The sequence below is a fragment of the Thermobia domestica genome, chromosome 9 (genome assembly GCF_964235325.1).
Source record: "Thermobia domestica chromosome 9, izTheDome1.hap1.1, whole genome shotgun sequence".
NCBI lineage: Eukaryota > Metazoa > Arthropoda > Insecta > Zygentoma > Lepismatidae > Thermobia > Thermobia domestica.
The window spans coordinates 218,464,590-218,491,620 of record NC_137462.1 but is presented as its reverse complement, the minus strand read 5'-3'; the positions used below and the strand labels follow the sequence as shown (position 1 = coordinate 218,491,620).

The 27,031-nt window shown below is 34.3% G+C and overlaps 1 protein-coding gene across 2 annotated transcripts in view; it reads left to right on the top strand.

The window, feature by feature from the left end:
• LOC145660602 (uncharacterized) overlaps nucleotides 1-27,031 on the top strand; it is a 1,167,369-nt gene that overhangs the window by 890,170 nt on the left and 250,168 nt on the right. For both annotated transcript variants that reach the window (XM_081725864.1, XM_081725863.1), the window contains exon 4: nucleotides 7,760-7,903. In XM_081725864.1, coding sequence (XP_081581990.1) covers nucleotides 7,760-7,903 — 144 coding nt within the window. The remainder of the gene's footprint in view (nucleotides 1-7,759; nucleotides 7,904-27,031) is intronic.

Here is a 27,031-nt window from a genome sequence, read left to right as displayed (position 1 = left end):
TTTGAACCAGTTCTGCCAACTCCCACTGTGTAACTTTTGGTGACCTCTGGAGGTCACGAGGTTGGTCATAGAGAGTTGGTCCCGTATAAACAACTGACCGGGGAGTCCTCAGCTACAACATATCCAAAAATCACCCAAATCAGACAGACGAGGAAGTGGAATGCTTTTTGTACGGTGTCCTTTTGAAAAACGCTACGGGAATATTTTTAGCTACGCCTTCTTGTTTTTCATTGGAATTGTCGAAGAAATTGTTCAGTTTACAACTTTCAGAACTGAAAAATGACCTGGATTGGACCGTAATGTAAGTTAGGAAATTAACACTATGTGTCAAATTAAGATATTCTGTTTTTGTCATAAAAATGAAAATTCACATCGTGGGCTAGGTAATGTGAATTTCCCCTTTTTTGACAGCATTGTGGACTCAGTAGTTTAAAGAAATCTCAATATGGACACATTTAAAATCAGCTACGATCTTAAGCAATCTGTAGAATGAGAAACTTATTGACTTAAATATATAGTTATTATATTTCCTCTGTTTTGCTTTTCACACTTGTGATTGTTATATACAAAAATTGTTCACTTTTGTTATTCCATCACCGCGTAAAAGACAATGAATTAAATAAAAAAATCCATTGCTACAGAAAATTCAATACAAAACTATGAATTTCTTAAATTTGTCTCTCAAATTGCTACGCAAAAAGCAAAATCAGAAATAAAAACACTGAATGTATCGAGCAATCTAGCTTTTTGTGTGCGAGATGGCATTGGTGTCCCAGACCTCACGGTACATGACTTGCAACGGGTTAGGCCTAACATTTGACAGTTGAAGCTAGTAGATGTGAAGAAAAATGTTGAAATTCTTATAAGTAGACGTAAGGTATTGCGTCGTGAAGATGAGTGAACTTTCCGCAAAACTGCGTTACATTTTACAAATTTTATTCTGATGAAGATCCAAATGCAATGCAAGCCCGTGAAAAATGTATGTTGTATACGAGCAAGAAACGTTATCAGAAGCAACGGCTAAAAGACGATTCAATCGCTTTTGTTCTGGAATTTTAAATGTCTAAGATGCTCCTTACACTGGGCGATCGATCAGAGACACCGTGGGTAATGTTCTGATAACAGTCAAGCAAGATATGTATGTAAGCAGTTATGACAACAAAAATCTAAATATACATCACCAAACAGTATTAAAGCACTGGAAAAAGCTGGCTACAGAAATAAGCTCGACGTGTTCGTGCGACATGATCTGATTCTCAAACAATCACTCGATTGAATTTCAATCTGTTAATCTCTGCTGAACAAATTAGGGCCATTTTTGAAGAGGTTAGTCACGAGAGATAGGAAGTAGATAACTTACGACAATAATGTGCAGAAAAGATCGCGGTCGAAGCAAGCAAAGCCCACACCGAAGCCCAGGAAGATTGTGCTGTGCTTTTCTTGCAATTGTAAGCGCATCCTGCATCACGAGCTGTTGCTTCCGAGCAGAACTATGGAGTCAGACTTACCAATTCAGATCGGAACTGGTCTACACAGACTGTGTCGTATACCTCTCTGACATTACCAGACTGCATATATCTTTAGCAACCCTTCAAATATTGATAAAACTTGGCTGAGATGTTTTAATGCATCCACCTTATAGCTCGGACCTATCACCATTAGATTGTTATTTAGTTTGGTCTTTGCAGAACTATTTAAATAGTCTTAAATTAGTTTCCAAAGCTACCTGAGGAAACCAGTTGTCATTTGTTGACCAGAAATTACATTAGTTCTATAGCAATTGGATTATGGTGTTGCGGAAGAAAATAGCAGGTCATTGAATCAAAATGACATATTTAGTTTCATAATGTCATTTTCAAAGCACAATAAATGTGTTCTCAATTTCGAGCTCTAAAGGCTCAACAGTTTCTGGACAACCTGGCATTAGTCGCCCCTACAGTTTTCTGAAATCGACAATTATTCTGATGCCTATGTTTTAAAATTACTTAAATCATAATTTCCATTTCGTGGAGCCAATATCTTCACATTGTGCTTAAGAAATGTGAAATACACACCAATCTTAAAAACATGCTTATATCTGCTGATAAAAGCCAAAAATAAATTCATTCCTGAACAATATTCCCCAGATAGCAAACTTGCAGCAGACTTGTGATGCAAGTCAGGGATTTTGATGCAAATTTAATGCAAACTTCCTAGTTGACGCTCTTCGAACTTGCAGCATGCCTGCAGAGCAAGTGTATGGTAAGTTTGCAAAGCAAGTTTCTGCAAGGGGTTTACTTGCACAGCAAGCCTACTGCAAGTTTCCACTTGCACTGCAAGTGCACAGCAAGTCGAGACAAGTTAGTGCAGGTTTGACGCAAGTCTCTGCAAGGGTACCACTTGCACTGCACGTCTACAGCAAGTTTGTAGTGAGTCTTCTGCAAGTATATACTTGCATTGCAAGTCTACAGCACGTCTTCAGCAAGTGAGTGTAGTAAGTCTTCTGCAGGTATATACTTGTATTGCATTGTATGCCTTTTACAAACCGAACATTTACTGTATACGAACAATCACACAGTATATTTTTCTCAACAACTTTGTCAAACAATACACGTTTAAAATACAAATTATCTCTACATACTTGATACTTACGTAATTATCTTAATTGTCCACTTGTTTTAATGCTTCACCCACTTCGCACCTACTACAAATGGCGGCCTGGCGGGGAGATTTCTAAGATTAGACTTTTGTACCACCTGTTGGTAGAAACTAGAATTGACACACTTGCTACAAAGTTGCAGCAAGCCTCGGAGGCAAGTAAAAACTGGCAAGTGAAAATCAAATTACGACATTTGCGGGTAATTCTTTCAAAACGCCTGCAGCAGGTGTACAGTGCACGGAAAGTCTAGCAAGTTAAAATCAAATATAGTGAAAGACTTACTGCAAACCGACATGCTATTAGGGTCAGTAGTCATACAAATCAAAAACTGCTTGTAAAGATTCTGCAGGCAATGCATCTATGTCTCTGATAGCAACAGAGACATAGATGCATTGCCTGCAGAAAATAAAACAGTGGAAGCTATGAAAAGAAAGAAATAAAGAGATGAATTGTGGAAGAAAAGAGGAAAGCAAAGAAAGGAACAAGGGAGTTGAGTTGTCTGGTCTTCTCACTCCATGGCATTTCATAATTAATTTTCTGCTGTGCTTCCCAAGTGTATGGGAGAGAAGCTGTCGGCGGCTGCTCATTAACTTGGAATCACGAGAGCTCAGAGTTAGCTGTGGAATGTCATGTCAGTCAGCAGATGCCTTCCCTGAAACTTCAACGGATTGTAAACACCTAATTTTGTCTGTAATCAATCAGTTAAAACCTACAAAGCTTATCAACTGAGGTTACGGAACAGGAGAAAACCTCCATGCAAAAATAAAAAGAGATTAGGAAGGCGTACTTTCATTTTCGTTCGTAATATTTGCGCATGATTGTCTTACGTCACTTTTGTTTGGATTAATGAATTATGGATGAATTAATTATATTCATTACCTATTACTATCTCCAAATTCATTCATTTTATATTTAAACCTGCGAAAATATTATAGAAAATCAGCAGTTAGAGATCTATACTCTAGAAGATTTGAATTACTGCTTATGATGCCCATGAATTTTATCATTAGAAAGTAAAATGATGATTCACTTAGCTCACAAAAAAGTGTATTTTATAATGCATAAGATGTTCCTTATGAAGAAAATCTTAAATGTAACTCCTTTAATACAGAACAATGCCCTACAGTACTTGTGCTATCAACAATACAAAATATCTAAATAAGGCAATGCCCACGCTTTCTTTCGTTTCTCGTAGTCCTTAGCCCTTCGCAACTACGACACTTTGTGTCACGAAGACGCGCGACAGGCTGTCGTCGCGTCGCTGATACTCGACACATAATCGCGACGCAACAGAGATCTTACTGCGCGTGAATGAGACACTTTTTTAGCCAGAACAAGGGGATAATGCACTTTATGTAGTTTGTATGCAATTTTTAAATTGACGTAATCTGTTATATTCTTTAACGACAAAGTGCAAGCACATCCATAAAGAGTACGTATGTAGCCTGGAGTTGGCGGTCCCCCTTGACAAGCGGACTAAATCCGGGGAATAGTCAGTATATTGCTAAATCCGCCTCTGACTAGATGAGGTATTATCTTCATTCCTTACAAATCTCCTTATAAATTTCATTATGGAGTGCCACGAGACATCAACGTTGTGCCTACGTGCTTATAAAACATTATTTATCATATTTTCGTATACATATTAAATACACAGAATATACAAACAAAATAACGAAATGTTATAAAATTACATATTGCCCTCGGGGATCGCAGTTTGTGAATGTGTAAAATATGTATATTTGGAAATATCTGATCATTTGTGCTATTTTTTAAAGTCTAAATTGAAATAGTAAAATGAATCGATAAACAATATAGTTTTACGTTGCAATTTCTACCAAACATTTCATTGGCTTGATACCAATTTTGGAAAATGTTAGAAAGAACAAAATGGCAATCCAGTGTACTTACCGATACGATTCTTCTCTAGGTTAGGTGATAGAGCAGCAATATGCTGAACCTCACCCGCTTGAATAAAGCATTTTTTTTTTTAATTCAATTCTCTTTCGATGGAATATCCATGAATCCACTATGGAATGCACAACACATTTTCCCCACTATTTTCGTCTTTCCAATTCTGTTGCTACAGGAATCACTGTTGAAGTTCCGTATACAAGGTTGCGCCTGAGTTTCTGCAATGAAAGCATCTGTATCGAAAGCCTAAGGGCCATCGCACACTACGCGACTTCGTGTGTAGAAGACGCACGACAGTTTTTTTTTTTTTTCGCAGGCTTTTCGTTGGGTAATAAATTCCCATTTGTTACTATGGATGTGGTGCGGAATCTTCGCACACTACGTTACACACGAAGTCGCATAGTGTGCGATGGCCCTTAGGCTTTCGATACAGACGCTTTCATTGCAGAAACTCAGGCGGAACCTTGTACACGGAACTCCAGCAGTGATTCCTGTAGCAACAGAATTGAAAAGACGAAAATAGTGGGGAAAAGTGTGTTGTGCATTCCATAGTGGATTCATGGATATGCCATCGAAAGAGAATTGAATTAAAAAAATAGGCTTTATTCAAAAGGCTTTAGCTTTATTAAAACTGCTTTTTTTTCTTCATCCATCTATGCTCCTTTACGTATATCAACAAAAGAAAGTAAAACTACCTTGGCATAGAACATTCATCTATGTTAGCTAAGTATCGCAAAACAACAAAACTGACAACAGCTTTCAGCATACAAGATCTCCAAAATGCCATTACTAGATGTCAAGTAAATAATGTTTTCTTTTCTATATGAGATCGAATTAAGTTTATCATAGCCTACTATTGAGAACCGAGCACCAACCGGGCAAGGTATCTGAGAGAGATATAGATGTTGATCTTCCGATCTCTGCCCACTGCCTAAAGATTCTGAGATTTACCCACTGAAGACTCTGAAAGTAACTTTAAGTGTCGGAGAGAGAATTACTAATAAAAATCCCTCAAATATAAATATACTGATTTTTTGAAATTGAGCAAAATGGAAATTTCCGTTCTGCCTACAGATAAGATTAGGCCAAGTATGTGATATAAAGTGGTAAATAATTAGGCAGAATGGGGAGGAACCGTATAATATACAGCCACTTTCAAAATGTAGTCATTTCGTGTGCCATTTTCTTAAGCTGATGCTTTATCAATAATTTTTAAAAAATGGAAAGAGATTGAAAAAGAAATTTGAAATAATCGATCAACTTCTGCAACTTTTATGTAATATGTAAAAATGCCCTGTGTTAAAAGATAAATTTCTAAAACTTCCCCTCATAATATGTTCAAATTTTGTGACTTTGTAACCCCATAATAGTCTACTTGTAAATATTCATGGAAAAATCTAGACGGGACACTCAAGCAGTCAGTAGATATTGAAGCCGATAATGAAAGCCATACTAACATGTCGAAGTAAAATGCATTGTATATCAGTAGTTTACATTATGAGGGAATATTATCAGCCCAAGTTACGGCAATTTTCAATTGATATTTTTATATGGATGTGTAACACCAAAGTACGTTGTTAAATTGTCAGTATTTATATTTTTAACCTGAATATTTTAAGAAATAAGTAATATATTTTTAAGTGAGGAGATTCGTAATATCTTTTTTCCCTAGTGTGTACCCATTAAAAACTACTTTTACGGTAGTAAGGAAATATGTCTTTTATAGAGAATGTGTTAGATTCTGGCTACTCCAGTAGCTGTAATACCTGGCCAGTTACTCCAATATTTCTTATCAGACGGCTCTAAATTAGTCTCAGCTACCCTATTCTTCTTCTTTTTCCTTAACCATACGTAAAATTCGTAAAATTCAAAAATACTACACGGAAAATGTATTAACTCATTACACAACATCTATTAAAATGATACTTAACACCCTACCACGATACTCTTATGCGTACGCATCTGGTGTTAAGTGTGGTGATGGCAATAATTGTGCCGATAAATATTTTATTTGATGTTAACATGGCACTGTGTGTCCATGATGTGACTTGCTTCAGTGTAATTAATAATATCGCAAATATTCTGTACTATTTTCATTGAATTTGCCAACTTTGTGTCCATGATGTGACTTGCTTCAGTGTAATTAATAATATCGCAAATTAAGGGTAAGGGGAAAAAAGAAGGAATGTCACAAAACTGCATTTACGAGAAAACGGCGTTTTAATATTGAAAACCACGTAAAAAGAATAGGGTTAGTTACATTATTTGCCACTTTTAACATGGACATTTTTACATCTACGCATGCATGGCATATACAGTCAAATAGTACCAAGAGTCACCAACAGATAGAACAAAGCACCCGAAAAATCTCATAAATGGACATTCCTTGTTTTTTTCCCTTACCCTTCAAATATTCTGTACTATTTTCATTGAACTTGCGAACTTTGTTTTGGGACAATATTCCATTTTTCATCCGTGCTTTGATTAAAGTATGAGAATTTCAGACTCAATATATTCGCTGGCATACGTAGGAATAAGTAAAAAATTATTCAATTTCTCTCTTCTCATACAAATAGAGAAAGTCCTCTCTGGTTCTTAATCCTTAATACATAAGATGACTATGCAGAATAAGACCAATAAATTTAATTTCTTACTCTTTATTTTTAGCTATTGATTAAGATAAAATGAAATAGTTTCAATAATGTCAGTGCAGATTTCATAAAAAAAAATCTGTGTAAGGTTTGCAGTGAATGCATTTACCTTTGACTTTACTATAAATAACGCTTGTTTTCTTTTAAAGTAAAAATTTAGAATTTAAAGAGCTTACTAAAATGAACGCGCAAACACAAACACAAATAACAGTACAAAAGTATTTTCAAATGAGTTTTGCATTAAGTCTAGTCTTTAAACTTGAATTTCACTTAAATGTATGCATTAGTTTATTCATTTACGAATATACACTTTATTGCTTATCGTTAGTTTGAAATCACCAGGACATCAGATATTTCAGAATTTTTTTCATTTCGGAAAGCAACAAACCAATTTAGAAAAACCTTCGAAAACGTTTTTGTATTGTTCTTGTGCACTTTGACTTTGTTTTTTATTATTATTATTATTCACAACGACAGGTCACATGACATATATAGAACAAAACGTCTGTAAGAACCTTTTAATCCACTTTTGTGCTTTGTTTTGGTTTCGTTCCAGACATCGATCCGAACGACCCCCAGGCGCAGGCCGCCGCAACTAAGATCCAAGCTGTCTTCAGAGGCCACAAGACAAGGAAAAGTATGAAGAGCGACGACAACGAGAAAACTAACCTCGAACAGGAGTTTGACCCCAACGACCAAGGTGAGTCACTTACAATGACCGAAACATAATGCCTTTCCTTTTTTGAACTGTTAGTGTTTCGCAGTAAGTAAGATTGGTTCATTTTAAACTAATATTTTTTGCACTAAATAAATCACACACGTTTGCTGCAGTTGAAATTACTGTTTGTTGTTGCTTTCGTATTCAGTAATTTGACTTATTTTAAATAACACTGTGTGTACAGACACCCAATAAATTTTAAAGTATGTCTCCGAATTATAGTTTTCCTGCACAATTTGTTTCTTTGATATTGGTATTGGGTGCGCGTATGGTAGTTCGTCCACGTATACTTTTTTGTAAGACACATTTAGTAGCTTACATTTTGCTCATAAATATTTATTGTATTAACCAGATTTCCAACTTAATATAAGCTACGATTGGATCTAAAGCAATATGCTGATCCAGATATTGTTACTCTTTTCTAAACTAAGCTTAAAACACAATGGAAACTGGAAGCAAGATTGAGGTTCAACTAGAGACAGAAAGAAAGAATGTTTTATATCGATTGTAGTATGTTTGTCTATAGAAATTGTAATAGATATTTACGTTTAATTTTAAACATTGTTTTTACATTACACTATTCAGTCTATTCCAAATCCCAATACTAGTTACAATTGGACTCACATGAGGCAAGATTGATCTAAGTCATATTTATTTATTATTGTTTTCTCGAAGTTAATGCGTGAAGTCCCTTGTAAACGATTAAATTATACCTTGAAAGAAGAAACTGATCTTGTTCTGAGTAACGTATCTTTTTACCATGTTCAATTTGTTAGCTTTATTGCCAAATTCGACTCGTTTATAGTTTACTAGTCTAATTCCTTAGACTAGAGTTTCTCAACCTGGAGATCGGGAGAGGATTTCATGGAGGTCGTGAAAATAAGCGGAAGAGATAGATATAATTAGAATCTAATATCGGAAAATAATTTTAAATATTATTTTAAATTTTGTTTTGATAGGCATATTTTTATTTTTATATATACTGTTAAGAACAACAAAAATAGGTCTACTGATCATTTTGAATAGGTGCATAGTTGTTTAAAATTAAATTTAAATATAGAAGGCACGATGTGAAACAAATGAGAACTGCATACTGAAATACCAGAAAAATACAAATGCAACGAAACGTGCATATTGAAATACAATTAAAAGTGAAAGTAAATGAGATACCTGAGCATTGTGTGATTTCACTAGTGCGGCAATGTCCGGTTCAATCTTCGTGACACACATTATCAAGTCATTTAAAATGCTCAATAACTTTCTTAATCTAAGTTTTTCTTAACCAAAATTAGAATTCACTTTATTTTTTATCATATGACCCAAAATTAAGGGATTTCTGAAGTTTTAAAATTTTCTAACGGCCTCCATTTTGAAACAATATGACAGATCGGATTCTATATTTGTAATATGACTGAATGACCAAATTTCTTTTAAATTCATTTGCTTTTAGGGAAGTTATAGTATCCACTATATACAAGAAATGGATTATACTATAATAGAAATAGTTGGATATCATGAGATCTCCGCAATAGGTATATTAAGAATTTCTACACAAACTTATTACAAACCAGAAATTATAAGAGGGTCACTGGCAATAGGATATGATAAAATGAGTGTCGTGATAGGAATTAGGTTCAGAACCACTGCCTTAGACTGAAGCCACAAAGTCCTGGCTTTTGTTACAAAAGACATGGAACACTTCTCTCCAAGTTTATCAAGCATATGGTAACGAAAAGTTAATGGTCACAATAATTTTGTAAGCAAGATTGAGAAGTTTGTTTACAAATATATATATGATATATAAATTTGGGAACTTTGTGTTAACATTGATACCGTGATCAATAATCTAGGGTTACTTAAGGGTCACCCCCTCTAATTTTGGCAGGGGTGCCTTGGCCCAAATATTAAATTTCGAAAGGGGTACATAGTATCCCCCCTTATGTATTGGAAATTCGCAAATTTAAAAATTTGACATAGTAATACAAAACTGTGGCAATATAGGACTATATATATATATATATATATATATATATATATATATATATATATATATATATATATATATATATATATATATATATATATATATATATATCTGTAAGCTTGGTTGGCCCGTCTTGTTCACTTTATGGGTATAATATTTCAAAAAAATATTCAATGGAGTTATTTGATCTAATTCATTCGCTTTGATGTGGGTTTATCATGTGGTAGGCTGCATAGTTGAATATAGAAATTCATTCTCTTCTGTAAGACAGTATACATTGATGTACTCCTTTCAAATTTTGGAAGCAGTACATCGGCCCACCGTTTAAATGTAGGAATTATCAAAAACTAAAATTTGGTGAAGTTCATTGGGTCTTGAATATATAACTGGAAACTTAGGTGTTCTACTTATCCCCTTCTGTGGATAAAAAATTGTGAAACATTGCGACGTGTTCGTCACGTGATCGGTTATTGACCTAATGTATCTTCTTTGATTAGCCTTTAACATGGTATATGGTTACATGACTGAGTACAGGGTTCATTCTCTTTCATAATGCATGGGTGCACTAATGCTTTCCTCTCAAAATTGAGTAGGTATGATGACTGACTCTTTAAATTTGGCAATTGTCCAAAAAATGTGGTAAATGTTTTCTAGGATCCAAATATATAACTGTAAATTTGAGTAGTCCGACTTATCCCTTTCTAAGGCTTAAAAATTGGCAAAAAAAATTAAACGTAAGCAATACGTCTTACCACGTGGTGAGTTATTGAACCAATTTTTTCTTTGATGTTTTATCACGTTATGTTGTTATATGATTGAATACGTATCCATTCTGTTTTATAAGATACGGATAAAACGATGCACCTCTTTCAAATTTTCAGAGGGACCATTAACTCACTTCTTAATTTTGAAAATTTTCAAAAAACAAATTTTGATAAATGTTCTCTAGGAATCAAAAGGAAACATAATATTTTATGGCGAATACAATTTTGAACGATAGTTATACATAAAAAAAAATATACATGTCATTATGGTTAAAATAATTCTGTGGACAGAAACTTGTTTTGATGTATAAGATTGAATCATGATAAAATTTTTATGATCAGTGTTGCCAGATATTTTTTGTTGTAAACAATTCCGATTCTTTTCTTTATTTGGAAGAATTCTTTCAATGATTACAAATTGTTAGGTCGTGAAAAAAAATTAACAAAATTTTCAAACTAAAAAACGTTTCGAAAAGTGCAAACATTTTTCAAACAATATCTTAATCAAAAATATTCGAAGTTGAAAACCCTTAAATAAAAATGTGCAAAGTTTGAAACAAAAGTTTTCAAACTAAAATTTTCAAATCAAAACTTCTAAAACCAAAATTTTAAAACTAAAATTCTCAAATCAAAATTTTCAAACTAAACATTTAAATCTTCAAATAGTGATCGAAAACTTTTGAGGAAAATTCCAAGCCCTTTTAAAAATTTAAATAAAATTTCAAAGTGATAGGCCAATCAGTTTGCATTAAGAATAATTTTGCACCAATGACAGACTATAAGTCGTAACTAAAATATTAGAATTCAAATATTTTCAAACTAAAATTTTAAATAAAAGCTATAATTAACCAATTGCGTCAAAAATAACCTTCCGTCAATTGTTTTAGAATATGAGTTGTAAGTAAAGTTTGAATTGTCAAATTGTTGTTGCGTATCAATTGATTTTGATAACTACCTAATACGCACTACAAAAACTTTCAAGTCAAAAAGCGCAACTATATTATTGAACAAAATAAAAATTGACAAGCAAAGATACTGTAATAAGAAAACATTTCATGGTTACCAATCAAACTATATTAGGTTTTCAACTATTCGATTAATATATAAACAATTTCCAATTATTAAACTACATTTATGATCTTAGATTGTATATCATGACTACAAATTCTAAGATACAAGATGTGAAATTGGCGATGTATTTCAATAGGTTAAAATAATTAGATATCAGATTTCAAAACCCACATTTTGAAGTTAGAGATAGGTATCAACAATCAGAATTCAATAGAAAAAAGTTCCAACAACTACCTTTCACTGTCCTGTACTCACCTATATCATTGTATGATATAATAAAAATTCCTTACCTTAGATAAAGTCAAAATCCCCAAAATTTAAATTTTGGTAATGTGTTACCCTTGCAAGGGATGAACGTGAACCATTTAAATTTAGAAAAGTATAGGCCAAAGTCATAGATAATATTTACCAAATTTTGCTTTTTCACAATTCCCAAATTAAGGGGGTAGGCCAGTGTACCTCTCACAAAATTTAAGACACCTGCATCACACACCAATAAAAAGAGATTTGATCCTATACTCAACCCTATATGTTGTAGTAAAATCTCATCTAAGAAGATAAATTAGATTACTATCCTACCGCATGGTAATATGAACACTTTGGCAACTTTCTACCCATTGAAGGGGTAAGTATAACCACCCAAAGTCACAAGGTTATTTGAGCCCTAGAACGTTTACCAATTTTTTGACAATTCCCAAATTAAAGAGATGGTCCTATGTACCCTTCCCAAAGTTTGAAAGGGATCATCATTGTACGTATCCATGTCTTGTGAAAGAGAATAGACCCCTGTAGTCATTTACAGTATATGAAGCAATAGTACACTAATCCCTTATCAAAGACGATGTGATAGGTCAAAAACCTCAAAAATTGTGAATTTTTGACAACTTTTTATCCATAGAAAGAGATAGGCTGGACCATCCAAATTTACAAATATATATTCGAATCCTAGAAAATATTCACCATTTTTTTCACAATTCATAAATTTAAGGGTGAGCCAATGTACATCTCTCAAAAATTAAGAGGTATACATCAATGTACCGATGTCTTATGAAAGAGAATCGACTTCTCTACTCAACCATGTACTTATACATGTTAAATCCTCTTTGCAGCGAACACGTTGCAATACTAATATTTGACAGCTTTTTACCCAGAGAGGGGGATAAGCAGGTCCACTTAAATTTACTGTTATATATTTGGATCCTAGAAAACATCAAATTTTACTTTTTGAAAATTCTCAAATTTAAGAGCTGAGCCAACACATATTTCTACTACCTAATTTTGAGAAGAAAGCATTAACGTACCCATATCTTGTGAAAGAGAATGGAGCCTATACTCAACCATGTAACCATATAATATGTTAAATGCTAATCAATGAAGATACATTAAATCAATAACCGACCACGTAACGAACACTTCTCAATACTAATATTTCACATTTTTTTACCCGTAGAAGAGGATAAGCATTACCACTCAAATTTACAGATATATATTCGAATTTTTTTTGTTGATAATTCCCAAATTTAAAGTTAGGGCGAATGTACAGCTCTCAAAATTTTAAAGAGGTGTTTCAATGTACCCATGTCTTATAGAATACAATGAAATTCTGTACTTAACTATATAGCCTATAACGGGATAAACTCACATCCAAGGGAATAAAATAGGTCAGAAACCTCCAATTTTTTATTTATTTATTGCAATTTTATACAGATAAAAGGGAATATGATCGATAATATAAATACAGTGGTATATAGTAGGATTCTAGAGAACACTTATCAACATTTTTTTTCACAATTCCCAATTTTAAGGAGTGGTTCTGTGTACCAATCCCAAAATTTAAACTGTGAGTATGAATGTATGAAAGAGAACGGACCCCGCATACTCACCCATTTAGCTATATAAGTTAATAATATCTCATCAAAGGGGATAAAATTGGTCAAATATTTCCTAAATTTGGACTTTTTTGAGTTTTTACTCATAAAAGGGAACGAGAGTCACCAACCGAACTTTCAGAGGTATATACTCTGTTCCTATACTACCATACCAAATTTTTAAATTTGGCCATTCTCAAAATTTAAGAGGAGTCCTATGTATCTCTCCCGAAATTTAATTGATTGGTCAAATTAACTCTACCAAAAATTTAATGGTTGGCCCTAGGTACTCCCAGATCATTGACCCCGGGCTAAAGCACCCTAAGTTTTTGTCGACTCAGTTAGCAGTGTGCCCCCTGTATACTAAGATCTAAATATTGTCAATAAAATCAACTGAAATATCTAAATGTGATCAATGTAATCAATAATGAAAAATCTTTATTAAAATAAATTTTTTGCTACTATAGTAAACTTATTTCTTCTTGTTTATTACTCAGGCTGTTAAAATTGACATAGAATGTTGCAATGCTTAATAATATTAATTTGAGCTACTTAGGTGTTATTTTAATTTATTAAGGGATGATAAAATATTACCATTAGCTGCTCCCTTTTGAAATAGATACAGCGAAACTCATTAGCAATGCAAATATTCTTACTTAGGAAGATAGGAAGTAAGAAAGAAAAAGCGTAAAAGAAAAATCATATTGCATATAGGAATCTCATTTCTATAAATTTTAATAAACATGTTTAATAAAAATAAATTAAGACTTTGATCAAACTCATGAGTAGCTTCTTGATTATCACTTTTTTGTTATTATTCTTATGTAATTGTTGTCGTTAAGAATCAAAGTGATACTACACAAAGGAGGATTTCCATGTTTGAATTTTTAAAGAAGAATATAAAGATTCAATTAAAGGTAAGCTTCACGCGTACTTGCCGAGGAAATATAAGATTATTCCTAATTAGAAATTGCCATTAATAGTAAAGTAGATTTGTAAACCCTGTATCTAGTTACTATAGTACTTGAAATTATAGATTGAAATTATGTACGTGATCTAACAGCAGCGCCATTTACTAACAATAATAAATTACCTTCTGACGCAGTTATTTCTGGGTTTCTTGAGCCACAGTCCCCTGTCTCGCTATTTACATTTTCTTTGTTTGCATGAAAACTTAGAGTCTTTAAGAGTTCAACCAAACGCCGAACCCACGGCTTACATACTACTAATCCACGCGGAAGCTCTAAATTCGCATGCAACAAAAATATCATTTTCTGGTTATGACTAATTTAGAATTGAAGATACTAAGATGCTCAAAATGCAAGAAATGTTCTTATTTTGAAACCTATTTAAACATATTGAGTTAATAGGCTAGCAAATGAGAAAATGAATACTGGGGTAAAAGTAAGATTTCCGCAAGGAAATCAAATCGCTATCTCTTTGTGTTAAAGTGGTCATTAATTTGTCACGTTGAAAAAGGAAAAGAAGTCAGAGTGGTTCTTTTCTGGCTGGTAGATTCAGTATGTAGTTGAAACTAAAAATGGGAAAACAAAAGAAGGAAAATTTTCAAATTTTGTTTAACTCGAAAGAAGCAACAACGTACGCCTAAGCTCAACAAATTCTAGAAACAAGAAGAAAGAAAATACAATTTCGAGCATTGTGAATTCAGGTAATTTTTCTATGGCATGTTTTATAAATGTCACACAATACAATCATCATGTTTTGTCGAAGACTGTACATTTGGACACGATCTAAAATTACACTATGCGTATCATAATTACGGTCCAGCTAGCAGTTCTGCAGGTTATGTAACAAAAGGCACAGGCTTCTAAATGACACAGAAGAAGTAGAAGTTAGATTTAACTTACACCAGAGTACTTGAAGTTGTAGGAAGTAAATCTGTGAAATATCAGGTTAAAGAATTTTATTATTTATATGTAATGAGGGTATATCTCTGCGTAATAAATTTTTGTAAGTTGATTTAAGAAAACACTTTTAACGTATGTGAGTGCGAACTTCAGCTAGTCGAATCCAATAGCACTAAAGCGCTATCTGTATATCTTCCTGGTTACTTAGAGGTACTGCAAAAATAATACTGTGAATGAAGAAAGGAATTTATCTTCGTTTAGCATTTCAAATTGTTTCTTCGTGTTTTATTTGACCTAGACAATTTCTCTATCTTTATCATAGACTTTGTTTCACATTTGAGTAATCTAAAGACTCAAATGCGAAACATAATCTCATAAAGACTGTGAGTGCTCGTTCGTATTCCAGAATGATGGCTGAAAGAGGAAAGGACACATTAGATTACTGGTAGCCATCATGAAGTAATATAATTCTATCGCGGCTTTATGTGGTTACAGAATTGGAATTATTCTCCATTCATGTCTCGCCCAAGAAATGCGTAACCCTTAGTGTCAATAATTTTGAATATAATCAGAATTGTATTGTGATGTGGAAAATGCATAGTACCCCTAGTTATAGTTTTTTTTAAGCAAAGTTTAACGTTAAAGGATATCATATTTAACAGCTTACATTGTTTTCACAGAACTCAAAATATTCGTGAAGACCTTAGTCTTAACTATTAACAGTTTCAATGAAGTCAATGTATACTTTGTAAGTTTGATATACCTGAGTTTTGATCAGTTATCTTCTATAAGGTGATTAAGAATTAACGCCTATTAAAAATTGAATATATTTCGTATAAGCATTACAGTACTTCTATTAAGTAAAACATATTATGGTTCTTCCAAAAACAAGTTTTTAAAAACGGGTCGTTGTTTGTGTCTAAAGATGACGAGAGCAATCCTAATGCTCCAACGTTTTACACTGGCCTCCATATGGCGTTGCATTCCGTGAAGAGAGTACACAGATAACAATGAAGTATTTAAGACTTCATGTTGCTGTGAGTCCTAGACCATCAGAAGCTCCTAATCTAAGCTTATGACATGATCTGTTTTAGATAAGCACAATAGTTTGTCGATAGAAGTAAAATGCTCAATGGTTTAGATCATCTTCACGGCTGGCCAGACATGATTTCTTTATAGGACTCAAATGAAAATTTCCTATTATAGTTGAAGTTATTTTGAAAAAGAAATTTGAAGTTTGTCTTCGGAATTGGCATTATTGTCAGAAGCTATTGCTTGATAATTGTAAACGTCACAGAGAATATGGAGATACTGCTTGATTGGTAATAAGTTTGCATCCAGTCTGTGGAAAAATTAAGCTTGTTTTATATGGGATAAATTTGTAAAATTGGCGTTGCTGAACATGAAGGAAATCTATAGTCGTTGTTGAAAAATTTCGCATTACACGCAGAGAAAATTGTCTTGTAATCTGAAAGAACTCTACGTTAATTTGATAACTTCCAGGTCGAGCGGGCGACAGTAGAATGCGAACGTAGAGAGTCAGTTGGAGAACACGTACATACTCACGCCTGTAAGGAATAAACTGTCGTCTGGAGAGTGTGGATACAGCGTGGCGTATACATTGTACGTACGTGTAAGAAAAAATGTTGTTGTGAGCTGGGATCGAATCAGAGACTCCCACCAAGAGAGGTTCACACTCTACCATGAAGCAACCGCATATCACAATGAGGAAAGTAAAGAAGCAAGTAGTTATAGGCTACCATGATAAATGTCGAAGATAGACTAAGAAAGGAACACGGTACTGGAAAGAGTAGAAATCATATTTATATTATTTGTCAAAGAACATTGTACGGGAAATAGACACTCGAACAGGCAAGCATCGATTGGTGAGCTGTGTTAAGGGCAACCTCACGATCATAAGTAGAAAAGGGGTGTGGGATATATCTAAGACGCATGTTGATAAATCTAAGAATCGGGACAGGGGTAGCTGTCTGTAGACTACTGCCATCAAAGCCATTGCATATAGCGATTACACAAAATACGAATGTTGTCTGCGTTTTTCCTGTCCAATCACATTTTCGCATTCCTTGTTGATCTGACCAAATATTTCACTTTTTGTGTGCTACAGTGCTACGAATGCATATCCCACCTTATTAATTTTCTGAAGTAAGACTAACTAACTATCTGAGTCATATTCACACCTACTTTTAATTATACTAGTATCAAATTAAATTCGTCATACAAGCATTTATTGCTTTCTATATTAAGAAAATTTTCCAAATACTTACAGTGATATTCGGCATGCTAAGCTCCTGTAATCAAGTAAAATAGTCATGTGCAATGATGTGGCCTTTAAATAGAAGTTGCAACATCATTATAACTACATAATAAAGAGGGTCGTTCAAGATTGACCGGGACTTTTATTTTGAGGATACAGATGGCACAAGAAGCACCAAACTATGTCAGCTTTCCAAAGTATTCTCCGTGCGCGTCGAGGCACCGTTGCCATCGTTGTGGCAGCTCCCTGATTCCTTTGGCGTAAAAAGAACTTGGCTGTTGTCGTAGCCACTGGAGGTAATCGTTCCGCAGTGCTTCATTTGTAGTGAATTTCTTTCCTCCCAGATGGTCTTTAAGGGGTGCAAACAAATGATAATCACTGGGGGCTATATCTGGACTGTAGGGGAGATGAGGCAGAACTTCCCAGCGCATTTCGGCCAGAGTTGTTGTCACATTGGCCGTGTGAGGGCGGGCATTGTCATGGAGAAGAATGACATTTCCAAACAACATCCCAGGTCTTCTCTCGCGAATGGACTTTTGTACAGCACCACTCAAGAATGTGGAGTAATACTGGACATTAGTTGTGCTCAACACGTGCGGTCGGGCGAATGTGTTCATGCTCTTCATTTGTTAGCAGCTCTCGTCCTTCGCGAAACTGTTCATACCATTCGTACACTCTTGTCCGTGACATCGTTTGTTCACCATACTGTGCTTACAATCTTCTGAAAATTTCAGCTGGTTTAACTTTCTCCTTCACAAGAAATTTGATTACACACGGCTGCTTCACAGCCACAGACACACTGCTTGCTGCCATGTTCGCTGCAACTGCTGCACATGCGCCAAATACGTCATGCCGGGCTCTAGTTAGTCGAGAAGGAATACATTACGTCACTCGCAGTTTTATCATGATCCGGCTATTCATCGATTATTTACGTATGAAAATCCCGGTCAGCCTTGAATGATCCTTGTATGTTTGAATTTCCAAGCAGATTGCTTACAAAATATACCACTTGTAACTTAAAATATTACATTTGAAAGACCAATTGTGCAGAGAAGCCATCTATTAAGCATACATTTCAAGCATAAAAATTCTGAAAATCAAATTGATTTTAACCAACTCTAAATAATGCGTTTGTGATTAATCTACAAACAAATTGTTTTTCATGTTGGACGTACATAAATGCTAAAATGCTATTAAATTGCACATATATATTAATGAAGTATAAAGTTTATCTTGCAAAAGCTGAAATAAACAAACTTGCGCTCTACTTAATTTCGTTTTGGTGGGAGGGAGTTAAAAATGATTGTATTACTTCTGTACTCAGAAAAAGTTTCTCTTTGATTTTCTCTCTGTTTATTGTTTTACATAAATTTTCCATTAAAAATACGTAGAATAGCAGAAAAAACTCCATAGTATTTTCATGAAATGAAATTAAATGAAATCTTTCAGTTTAACGTCCCACGATTATGCCTGTTATGCTAATCGAGACGGATGAATAAGGCAAGTGAATGATGACGGAAGAATTGGTGGAATGAGAATGTGAAGGGAAACAAGAATATCCCGAAAAAAACACACGGGCACGATGTTGTCCACCAGAAACTTACTTGGCCGGAATTCGAACCAGGGGCCTCACACGCCAGAGGTAAGTGCTCTACCACTGAGTCACCATGCCCCATAGTATTTTCAACATCTAACTGTCTGAGATTATACTCTACGGAAAATATGATAGACTTGGATTATGCAGCGTGTTCTAGAAGTCACTCTGATTGGAAACATTGTAAGTCTGCAATTATATGGGATGAAAAGAAGCTCTTTCCTCAAAAATAAGCTCTGTATTCTGAGAAGAAACATTTTCATCAGAATGTTAAATATCGTTAAATTTTAATTACAATTGAAAATATCTAGAAAAACAAACTCCGAATAAATTTCGCAAGAGATTAAAATCAAACATTTTACTACATATAAATAGATCTAATGATTCTTGAAATTTTTTACTCAATATTTTGTTTTCCTTCACAATTTACAATGTATATATGTTTTCAGAAACCCTTATTATAGTAGTAGCATTAATATTTTGAATTTCCCGAATTTCAATGTTTACATATCACATCGGATTCAAGATTAGTAATTGCATGTAAGTTAATGAAGTCTTGAAACAATGAACTTTGGTCCTGGTCTTCAAATGATTAATATTTTTAACTTCTGTATGTCTTCATATGTAGGGTTTGATCTTTGCGTGAAAAGTTCCTTTCCATTCTATATAGTTTCTAAGTCTTGTGATTCGAAACAACGTTCAGTAGCTGTTCTGACACAGAACTATAGAAAAACTAATAACAGCAAATAGAATCATAAAAAAACTCCCTCATAGCCGAAGATTTACCAGATTGTTTTCACTACTTCCGTGTTCGATCCGGTAGATGCTAAAGTAAATGTATCATTTAGCGTAAGACAACTTCTGATATTAGAATTTCTACACTTAGTGGGCTCCCTATTTATACCATGGAAATGTCGTAAACAGGTGAAGTCATGGTGAAGCCACTTTTGCTACTAATTATACATACTACTAATAATACTACTAATACTACTAATACTACTACTTTTGCTACTAAGACACAAACTTCCATGTTAGAAACACTTTTACTTTAATATTAATTTAACACTAAAACATATTCCCTCCTAACCTTAGCATATGTCTGGTCTAAAGGAACCATTACGTCTTCGTAAAGCGAAATGTATCCATTAAGGTTATTCATTACGTCCAAATAGTTTGTTTCTAAAACGGTAGATGGCGCCACCGTCACCAATGTTAACATATGCAACTAATAAAATTAAAACAATCAAAAATAAAATGAACAATTCAAAAATTAAGCAAAAACGGATATAATCTGGTTAATGGACGTTACAAAATCTAGGGAATGGTACGTGTCGATTTCACTTATTGTTATTAGTTTCATTGTTAGAGGCCACCATTGTTAAGTAAACAATCAGCTTTATCTGCCGTACTTTCTACCAGAAACTGACCAAACTTTACACACCCATTTAAGATTGAAATATCTAGGGAATGGTACGTGTCGATTTCACATATTGTTGTTAGTTTCATTGTTGAAGATCACCATTGTTAAATAAACAATCAACTTTATGTGCCACACTTTCTAAAACAAACTGACCAAACTTGGCACACCCATCCGATTAGCACAGAGACATCTAGCGAATGGTACCTGTTGATTTCACATATTGTAGTTAGTTTCATTGTTCGAGGAAACCATTGTTAAACAAACAATTGCTGGATTTTTCCATTGTTAAATAAACAATTAACTTTATCTGCCATACTTTATACTACAAACTAACCAAACTTGGCATACTCATTTACAATTGAGACATCTATGGAACCGTACGTGTCTATTTCACTTATTGTTGTTAGTTTCATTGTTAGAGGACATCATTGTTAAATAAAGAATCAACTTTATCTGCCATACTTTCTACCAGAAACTGACAAAACCTTGCACACTCATTTAAGATTGAAATATCTAGGGAAAGATATGTGTCGATTTCTCATATTGTTGTTAGTTTCATTGTTCAAGACCATCATTGTTAAATATACAAGCGTTGGATTTCTACATTGTTAAATAAACGATCATCTTCATCTGCCATACTTTCTAACACAAACTGACCAAACTTGGCGCACCCATCGGATTACCACAGAGATATATACTGAATGGTACCAATCAATTTCTCATATTGTTGTTAGCTTCATTCTTCGAGGCCACCATTGTTAAACAATCGTTGGATTTCTCCATTATTAAATAAACAATCAACTTTATCTGCCATACTATCTACCACAAACTGACCAAACTTGCATAATCATTTACGATTGAGATGTCGATGGAACGGTACGTGCCGATTTCACTTATTGTTGTTATTTTCATTTTTAGAGGCCACCATTTTTTTAAAAAAAACAATCAACTTTGTCTGCCACACGTTCTACCAGAAACTGACCAAACTTTGCACACGCATTTAAGATTGAAATATTTAGGGAATGGTACGTGTCGATTTCACATATTGTTCTTTCATTGTTAGATGCCACCATTGTTAAATAAACAATCAAGTTTTTCTCCCACACTTTCTACCACAAACTAACCAAACTTGCACAATCATTTACGATTGAGATATCTATGGAATGGTATGGGTCGATTTCACATATTGTTGTTAGTTTCATTGTTAGAGGACACCATTTTAAGTAAAGAATCAACTTTTTCTGCCGTACTTTCTACCACAAATTGACCAAACTTTATACATCCATTTAAGATTGAGATATCTAAAGAATGGTACGTGTCGATTCCACATATTCTTGTTAGTTTCATTACTGAAGGCCTACATTGTTTAAACAGTCAACTTTATCTAACACACTTTCTAACACAAACTGATCAAACTTGGCACACCCATCGGATTACCACAGAGATGTCTACTGAATGGTACCAATCGATTTCACATGTTGTTAGTTTCGCTGTTCGAGGCCACCATTTTAAAACAATCGTTGGATTTCTCCATTATTAAATATACTATCAACTTTGTCTGCCATACTTTCAACCACAAACTAACCAAACTTAGCACACTCATTTACAATTGAGATATCTATGGAATGGTACGTGTCGATTTCACTTATTGTTGTTACTTTCATTGTTAGAGGCCAGCTTTGTTAAATGAACAATCAACTATATGTGCCATACTTTCTACCAGAAATTGGCCAAACCTTGCACACACATTTAAGATTGAAATATCTAGGGAAACATATGTGTCGATTTCTCATATTGTTGTTAGTTTCATTGTAAAGATCACCATTGTTAAATAAACATTCGTTGGATTTCTCCATTGTTAAATAAACGATCAACTTTATCTGCCATACTTTCTACCACAAACTAAGCAAACTTTGCACACTCATGAACGATTGAGATATCTATGTAATGGTATGTGTCGATTTCACATATTGTTGTTCTTTCATTGTTGAAGACCACCATTGTTAAATACACAATCCTTGGATTTCTACATTGTGAAATAAACGATCAACTTTATCTGCCATACTTTCTACCACAGACTAACCAAACTTTGCACACCCATTTAAGATTGAAATATGTAGGAAATAGTACGTGTTGATTTCACATATTGTTGTTAGTTTCATTGTTGGAGGCCTCCATTTTTAAATAAACAGTAAACTATTTTCCGTACTTGCTACCAGAAACTAAGCAAACTTTGCTTACCTATTTACGATTGAAATATCTATGGAATGATACATGTCGATTATCAAGGGCTAACAAGCCCTAGCCAAATTGTGTGTAATACATCAGTATGCGTTGGGATCAAATGATAATTATTCGTGATCAAACAAGCTGGCCAAATTCCGATTGAATTTGTTTTCATGGTGGCTGTGGTGGAGGGGCTAACAGGTCATCGGTAAATGTTATTGTTCGGAAAATGGAATAGTAAAAAAAATAAATAAAAAAATAAACATATTTCATTCAGAACTTTGTTGCGACCGTTTTATAACCAGTGTGAACTAGTTGTGTGCCTCCAGATTTTTTTTTCTCAGGTGGAGCGGGATGGCCCCCTACAGCGTTCCTAGAATTACACTCTAAAAGCCCACAGTGTTCCTAGAATTGCACTCTGAAAGCCCCTCCCATACAACTGACCTGTGCTTTCCAGCAGACACCTCACATTTGAACTCTGTTGAGATTCTATGTAAGTTTGTTGGCTGTACGTACAAATTCAGAGAATAAACATGTATTAGGGAATGAGAAGTTCTCGACATAAATTTGCAAGCTGAGTATTTTTTCGCGACATAAGTGAAGAGTAATTATATACCCTTGAAGAGTACCCTGGAGAGTAAGAAAGCTCTAAGCAAAATAATCATTGAATAAATAGCAATGTAATCACAGTAATGTGTATATATGGCGTGTTGTATTTCTACTAGATTGTCAGAGCATTTTTTGATGTGAGCGGTCTCGCTATCGAATTTCCAGAAGAACATTAAAAAAAAAGTTGTATTTAGGTCTATTCCATTTTAAACAAACGAAATACGTTGCGTAAAAGAACTTTCCATGTTAAAATATTTGATGGGTAGAGTAGTTTGTATGGGATTTGATTGTTATTGCATGTATCTATTGCATGCTGAATGGGTAGCTGGGAAAGCAGCCAGGATATTCATTCTGACGGTTGCAAGCCCGTGAAAATACAGAGCAACAGTTACTCCAAGGGAGTAGATAATAGATAAAAATTCTTAAAACTACCGTGGGGGAGAGAGCCGAAAGAGGGTATAGTGTGAAATTTTGGGCCGGAACTAGGGAAGTTTCGCCAGGAACGAAGAATCACCTGTATACAGCTCTCATTGTTGAGACACTAAAATTTTTCAATTACTCGTATACGGAAGATAAACATTACGAAACTATTTTTATTTATTTATTTACTTATTCCTCGGGGGGTAGTCTATCTCAGAAAATTACGATTAGCATAATTCTATGTTTCAGGAGTGCGCTTCGAACCCACCCCTCAGAGGCTGTGTTTTGGGCGGGCGAACTATACCTTGTCCGCAGGTCCACACTAAAGTATATGTAACACACATGTACGTGTGTGTGTGTGTGTGTGTGTGTGTGTGTGTGTGTGTGTGTATGTATATATATGTGTGTGTATATATGTATGCTAAATGTAAAATACTTTTGAATCAATGTTTCCAATCCAAATAATAGAGCCCCACGGCTCCAACTCGCCAAGGGCTCCATAAGAACAAATTCCGCCTGTGTCACCTTCTACACATCAGTGGCTATGCCCATAGTATATTCTATGATAACAATTGACTGAATGTGCTTTTCAAGTTTCACTTTCTTGGAAAGAGAATGCGTAAGACTCTCTTAGTGTTGAAACGAGACGAGACAGGACTCTTTGAAGCGAGACACGATACAATACGAAACGTTTTGTGAAATGTCTCGTCTCGTGTCTCGAAAAATACAAACACAGTTTCTGAATTTGCTTAAAAATTTATTAACTCGGAATAAATTATTTGCCTTCGAAATGTATACCATCTTTTATTATTTCAAATGATCGAAATGATTCAATGTTTCAAATCCTACAAAGAACAGGGAATACCTAAAGAATTTTTTTAAAAATGATTCTTACAAACAGGTTTCACTTCCATTTTTCAATCGATTCAAGTTTAATTATTTTGTGATAGTGCTCCAGATTCAAATACAAATGTAAAGCGTTCATTGAGATCAGTGTTTCAGAAGATTTTATTCCGGGGGCTGGTGGAGATATCTACATATAAAAATCCTGTTATAGAAGTACAAGTAGAAGTGGCAATTTTATCAGTAAATAACTATTGTTTCATGGTCTTTCTCGTTCCGAACCAAGACAGAAACGTGTCAGCCTTTCTCGATACTGAATTTTGAAAAGATGCTGATTTGACAACAAAATTTATCTTTTTTATTGTTTTATGATGTTATTCGAAGCTAAACCATTTTTTAAATGGGAAAGTTACATAGGCTTCCTTATTTGTTGAAGTGGCGCCAGGGGTTCTGAAAAAAGGATATCAGAATAAATGGGGAAATCTTGCCTTTCGACGTTACTGACGGTATTGAAAAATGTTCCTATCGAAGTAATTACTGGTTCAGTCGAATCTAAGCTGTCGTTGCTGGAAGATTGCAGTCGTATTGTGTGTTGTGCTACCAAACAAAACTTGGTTAAAAGTTGTAATTTTAACCACTTGGTATAACAGCTCTTTTTGTGGGCCTCAGCCTTTCTGGTGTTGCCACGAGACGAGACAGAACCATTCGATACGAGACGAGACGGGCACATTTTTACAAACGAGACGACACAGCCAGAAATCTCGTCTTGTCTCGTGGCAACACTAGACTCTCTAGATATATCAGTAAAAGGAATGACAACGTTCCTCACGGAGCACGTGTTAGCTCTCAGCCTCTTTCTTTCACTGATGTTTGTTTACATAGTAAATGAATATATAGAGAGTAACAAAAGGATGAGATATGCAGATTCTCCTGAAACCACATTAAAATTGTAGCAGTATTTGGAGCTTGTTATAAATGGATTTACCGGGCAACTAAAATAATTCTTGGAATTGATCATACAGTATCGATAAAAAAAAATAAAAAAAAAAACATGGAGACAAGTAAAGACAAAGAACTGAAATCGTGAATTTGTTTTCAAAATACAGAAATATCGAAGGAATATCTGTTTAGCCGACTTTAATTGTAAACGAATTTTGAATAAATTTGCATTCCCTGAATTCTTATACATAAAAAATTGAAATCTTTCTTTTAGCGTACGAATGAGAGGCTTTAGGAAATTAGGCCAATATAATTAAAATGATACTGTCCTTTACAAAATTTAAGGGGAAGACCATGATCGAAAAAGCATCAGACAAACTATAAAGGTCAATGGTAGTTTTTGTCATTTCTTACGACCACTATATGCACCTTATTGCGAAAAATTTATTCGTATTATAAAACCGCTATCGTTCAATAAATGTCAAATTTAAAAGATCTTAGAGATGAAATTGTCATTACCTCTGTCGCATAATATTCTAGCTTTGGGACCCATGTCATTATATGACATTCACGATAAGTGACAAGGAGAATATAAATCCCAAGTTCAAAACGTAAGGAAAGAAACCGGCTGTTCGCCCTTCAAATTGTGAAAAATGTACCAAAATGGTTGAAATTATGATTTTGTATTTCTTTACGAGAAAGAAGAATAAAAATAAAAATTGGAGCAATTATGTATGTATAAGGCCACTATCTTCTTCAAGTTACTAAACTAACTTCAAGTGTTTCAACCATTTTTGACACATATCTCGAAAACTTTTAGTGATATTAGAAGCAAGAATACGTGGTTGATAATGAGCTTTTTAATTATGTCACAATACTTTTGAATTTTACCTTATGAGAAATGGCATATTCCAAAAATAATTTAGTACCACCCTAAACGAATTTTACCAAAAGATTAGCGAAAGTGATACGGTGTGCGTCGTCCAGGGTTTAATTCCCGGTGTGGCATTCAAACATTGCTGTGTTGACCAAACATCGAGAGAAAAGTTGGGAAACTAAAAGATAGCGGACTTCAATCTAGACAGCCGGCTACGTTGGGTGTAGTTGTGCTGACCACTAACATAAGCCCGCTGCAGACTCAGTTCACAAGGGACTGTTGCGCCAGGAGTTTATATATAGCGTAAGTAAGGACGAATGGGCCTCCCCGTAAAAATGTTAAACGGACC